The following is a 5,298-nucleotide window of genomic DNA, read 5'->3' as shown; positions in this document are numbered from 1 at the left end:
GGTGATTTTTCTTTGCATTTGGATTTATTTATCCTTCAGCAACTGACTTGAGCAACAGCTAGGTAAGAGCTTGCTTGCCTCTTATACGTGGCTCTACCAATACATCACAATGATTACTTGAAATTCCCTGCAGCCACCAGTGAAAGACTGCCAGAGGTTCACAGTTGTAACACAAAGATGCCACAGCAGAAAACGCAGTTACAGGATCATTCACTTGTAAGTAACAGCTCTGTGACAGCAAACAACTAATGTCACTAGCACTCAGGTCTCCCTTTACCAATTGTCCAGAATCCAGACTGCCATGAATCGATTACTATTAGCCTCGGTAGATTTGAGGTATGAGTAAGCTCCTTCCCCTTCATCTGTCTTGCTTTTTCCTTACATGACAATGCACTCAAACTTTCTGGCTGAAGACTTTTCAGTCTTACCTTTGGTCTTTGGCTGACAGGAGTCAATTTCACACTTTCTGACATGGCACTTAGGGGTGAACAAGGTTTGCTAGAGTCTCCTACAGACCTGTAGACATTCAAAATGAGATTGAAAAAATGAAACATGGAAGTGACTACTAGAATCACATCTCAGATCCTTAAGACCCCTCATCAATAGTCTTCAACAACCCATGTCACCTGTCTTATGTCACATTGCAGGTATTTTAAATACAAACAATGATAGTTGTGAAAAAGCTGTTGGACCTTTGTCCCATTTCCACAGAGTTGAGTGTGATGAAGTCAGAGAAAGTCCGTGAAGCCAAAGAAAAACATGGCAATTTTTCCATTGTGTTCAAGTTCTGCTGCATGGGTAATCAAGATACTATAAAAATGAAATAGTAAAGGGTTAACTTTTACCTTCTTATACTGGTCATACTGGCAGGGGAAACGCTATCTTCTTTGGAGCTGTCCATAGCAACTGCCATGGGAATAGACACTTCAACTGTCCTCCTTGCATTTTCTAGGCAATAAATAATAGCTTGATTCTGATGAGAACACAGCAACATTGCACAACATTCATTTCATTTTCCCATTTTTTGAGGGGCATCACATAACTCTTCAAAATTGCATAGAGTATACAGAGCAGACATAAACCATGAGGCTGAAAGCCTAGCCAACCCCATACCCAACCTCTGAAAATAACAGATATTGAAAGCAGTACTCAGAACAACCATGGACAATGTGCATAGATATAGAATGATTCTTCCATGGATAAACCCTCTGGCTTTTGGCAGTAAGAGCCTTAGAGACTTCCAGCTTCTCTACTTTGTTCCTTTAAGATTTTACTTTTCACGCTGAATTTATGTTACAACAGCCATAGAAGTGCTAAAAGTGTTATGACCCCACTGCATGAGTCATTGCATATGCACCTGCGCACATATGCGCACACACGCGCCGTCTCGCCTACCCCTCGTTCCTCTCCCCCTCAAGTCCTTCCCTTTATACATCCTCTGTGGTTTAGGAAGGGGGAAAGGGTGGGCATCCTAGACAGAGCATGTGTACATGCTCACGTGCAGTTCTGCCTGTAATTGCAATAACTCCATGAAAAGATAAAGCAGCCTGCTGGAGAGTATTTTTGTTTATAGTTACACATGGCAGCTAATCTACGAATCTTGAATCAGCAAGAATACTCCCTTCACTAACTTATCTCTTCAGATGACTGGAAGCTTCAGTTATTTATTTCTATAAGCACTAGCAGTAACTCAGCAAGGTAGTCTGATGGGACGAACACCCAAAAGACCAAAAACTAAAATGTGGTTGAGAACTGGATAACCGCTCTACCGTGATTTTTAGAAGCCTGATGTAAATACTTAGTCTTTTTATAAAAGATTCTCAGCAGAGAGGACTGATTAAAAAGCCTAGTTCTGCCCATCAGTGACTGCGTAGCAGAACTGTTCCATGGACAAGGACATAGCAAAGAACAGATTTACCACGAAGCATGATATTTGCAGCAGACTAATTACTAAGAAACTAACTTTAGGAGAAGTTTAGCTGATATGTTTTTAGCCCTGCGAAGTAAGGAGTGTTTGTACCACACAGTCAGTAACAGCAAGTGTACTGCTGACCACAACCGCTGATCCAATCAGATGACAGAGAACTCCCAAAAGGGGAAAAACATTGTCTTACTATTTTTTGTTTTTCCTGAAGCTGGGTACTTACCAGTATAATTTAGGGATGGGGGCAGAACAGGAGATATCATTGGAGGGACCATATCAGCAGCAGCTAATTTCTGCTGGTCTATTAGCTGCAACAGTTTATCACGTGCTTCTGTACTCTGACGATTCAGCTCTGCTATTCTTTCCTCCAAGCTCTTCGATACTACGAGATGAGTCTACTTGGATAATTGGATAACAACTTCCAATTAAAAACTTACAATTTGCACTTTCAGGGAGAGCATGCAATATATTTCAAGCACTTCTATGCATTTAGTTTTCAAACTGAAAGTAAATATAATTATATAGCACCTCCTGTGGAAAATCTGATTTTGTCCCTTTCACTGTCCTGTATCTAGCTCCTTAATTGACTAAACACAACAATATTTTAAATTGGTCTTCCTACAAATAGGAAAAAACAGCTATTGTCTGTATCATTAGAAAAAAAAGAAGAAGAAAAGAAAACCCCCAACCATCCAGCAATTAACTATAATTAAGAAAATATTTAATCAGAGAGACACATATTCAGATAGTGCAGGGAAGGAAAAGCAGATTTTTAGTAGAAGTATCCTGCAACTCATCTTTAAACCAGGTTTTCATCCACTTTGACCCCTTCCCCTCCAGTAATTGCTTCCACAAAAACAACACTTAAAAAGTTTGCATCATCTTCTACAACTAAATGACTAAACATTACACAACATAATACAATGTGGAAAGCAACAACACTCTCAGCCTATATTTACATAAGGAAATTTAAAATCTTTAGGATCCTTAATTGAATAGTAATTCAGCCACTGCGATGGAACAAAAGTAAAGACAGCAGCAAGGGCAGGGATTAGGCACTTCTGTGATGTTAACTCCACTCACTGGGGTGCAACTGAATAGCAGCTTAGTTGCAGATTAAAGGTTTTCTATGTGAACTGAATTCAAGTTCTCTCCTTCCCAAAGATTTTGGGATTTTCACCACACAGCAGGACAGACAAGACAGATCCAGCTAGTACGTACACTATAATTAAGTATTTGCAAGAGATGTACTTGCACCAACTTTAATCTCACGGACTTTTGGGTCACAGTAGCAGAAGAGATGTATGGCATGGATTTAAATATGTATTTTACAAGCTTGATGAGAACCTGTGCGTTGGTGCAGTGCTTTCGCTGTTAATATTATCCAAGCTACAAGAGGTATACCTGATCATGTTGCAATCACACCTCTTTTTGCAGCATAACCTTATCCTAAACTTATGAATGTGCTGCACACTTTTCAGCACTCATATACAACATAGGCCTAATAGGAGAAACTAGTGTTGAGCTCCTTAGGGAATGATAAAAAAAAATTGCAAGTCTCCAAGCAAATGAATGAAAAGAATATTTGTTTTGCTACTCTTTTCCTTAAAACAACTGACAACAGGAAAGAAACAATCTTAAAGCATCAGTAAGCTATGGAAAAGCAGATCAGCCTTCCTTTTCTGTTAAATTCTCACCTGTCCTTGTGAAGAGTCTGGACTAGAATTTGCATTTCGTATTGGGTCTGGCTGATGTAGGCAGTCACTTGTGTCTTCAGAGAAGCCTCTGAATTTGCTCAGCTGAGCTTTAATCAGAGAATTCTGCCGTGTGAGCTCAGCTATCTGTCCCAGCAGGTCACTGTTTTGAAATAACTCTTCCGCGGTGCTGTTTTTTCTGGTATCACCTGGGCAGGACAGACCGATTTTCTCGTGGCAACTCTCCAAGTCTTTGTCTGCAGGAGGAATTGGTTGCCTTCGAGAGATGAGACAGTTTTCCTCAGTTGTGCTCTGTGTTCTCAGGGAGGAAGGTGAGATCCTTTCCTTGCATGGTTCTCTTTCGGTGTTTTCAGAAGACTGAGAAATGGCTGTAAATACTACAAACAAGAAATAAAGGAACAGTAAGGAAAGAGACATGTGATCATCATCAAGGAAACTTACAGTGACTTTATTCCATCAGGCTAGCAATAATCAATCAGGAACTTGAATTGTAACATCTAGCCTGAGTGGTGTTATGTTACTGATCAAAATCACTCTATGCAAGATCCTGCTGCAAGAACTCACGAGATTTAATATTTCCTATTGCAAATAGTCTTACATTTACATGATTTAATTAGAGATTGAGAGAGAAGTCAGAGAGAAGAAGATAAATTGTTTTGAATTTCTTAGCTGATAGATCAAACACTACTTCTTAGTTAGTCCTCCATTTTCCAACATCCAGCTACCTTACCTAATAAACTGTAAGTTTGCATTTTAGTTCTGATATTTATACCTATTTCCTATTGCAAATAGTCTTACATTTACATGATTTAATTAGAGATTGAGAGAGAAGTCAGAGAGAAGAAGATAAATTGTTTTGAATTTCTTAGCTGATAGATCAAACACTACTTCTTAGTTAGTCCTCCATTTTCCAACATCCAGCTACCTTACCTAATAAACTGTAAGTTTGCATTTTAGTTCTGATATTTATACCGGGTTGGTAACAAAACTTTTAGAATAATAAAACAAAATAATACAAGACTTTTGGCATAAGAATAAACTAGCTATTTACTCAGCCCCTAAGGGGAAGCCCTCTAGCCAACAAAAGTAGTTAGGTACTTTTTGTGGTCATTGTAGCAAACTGGTAACACACCACACACATGACCAAATATGTTATAACATGTAGCAGCTGACAGTGCTAAGTCCAAGTTGGATTTTGTGATCAAAACCAGATTTTCCATGCTTTATATACCAAATAGCCCATTCCTTCCCAAGCTTTAGCTTTTGTCTGTTGAGCAGAGCATGACATTTAAAAATTTACACACAAATCTGTTTTATGAATATTTTTTCATAAAGAAACGTTCAAGAAGTTTAACATTTGTTGAGCCATTTAGCATCCTTAACAGTCTTAAAAGAGTAACAATGTATTTCTCACACTGCTAAACTATAGTGAAGTCTAGGAATACAGTTTTATATTCTTGTTTTAATTGACAGGCAACATCTGACAGTACTCAATGGAACTGAAACCAGATGTTGTTCTTCGCAGAAAGCTACCTTTAGTTCACTTCCTCCTGATTTATTACGTGCCTCCTTGCAGCATAGGTGACCACCAAAAGCTTGAACTAGATATAAACTTTCAATTGTCCTGCCGACTCCTTAAATCAAAAGGACTTTTGGGTT

General features: G+C 38.7%; 1 protein-coding gene across 1 annotated transcript in view; it reads right to left on the bottom strand.

The window, feature by feature from the left end:
• Positions 1 to 4,016, bottom strand: part of LOC104074587 (spindle and centriole-associated protein 1-like) — a gene marked incomplete at its 5' end in the record, with an annotated part of 4,510 nt that extends 494 nt beyond the window's left edge. The window contains 4 exons of the mRNA XM_009574756.1: positions 429 to 516; positions 846 to 948; positions 2,148 to 2,319; positions 3,622 to 4,016. Coding sequence (XP_009573051.1) covers positions 429 to 516; positions 846 to 948; positions 2,148 to 2,319; positions 3,622 to 4,016 — 758 coding nt within the window. The remainder of the gene's footprint in view (positions 1 to 428; positions 517 to 845; positions 949 to 2,147; positions 2,320 to 3,621) is intronic.
• Positions 4,017 to 5,298: the final 1,282 nt, after the last annotated feature.

This window comes from Fulmarus glacialis, unplaced genomic scaffold (assembly GCF_000690835.1).
Source record: "Fulmarus glacialis isolate BGI_N327 unplaced genomic scaffold, ASM69083v1 scaffold16583, whole genome shotgun sequence".
NCBI lineage: Eukaryota > Metazoa > Chordata > Aves > Procellariiformes > Procellariidae > Fulmarus > Fulmarus glacialis.
Note: the sequence above shows the minus strand (reverse complement) of the source record. Positions and strands in the feature narration are given on the sequence as shown.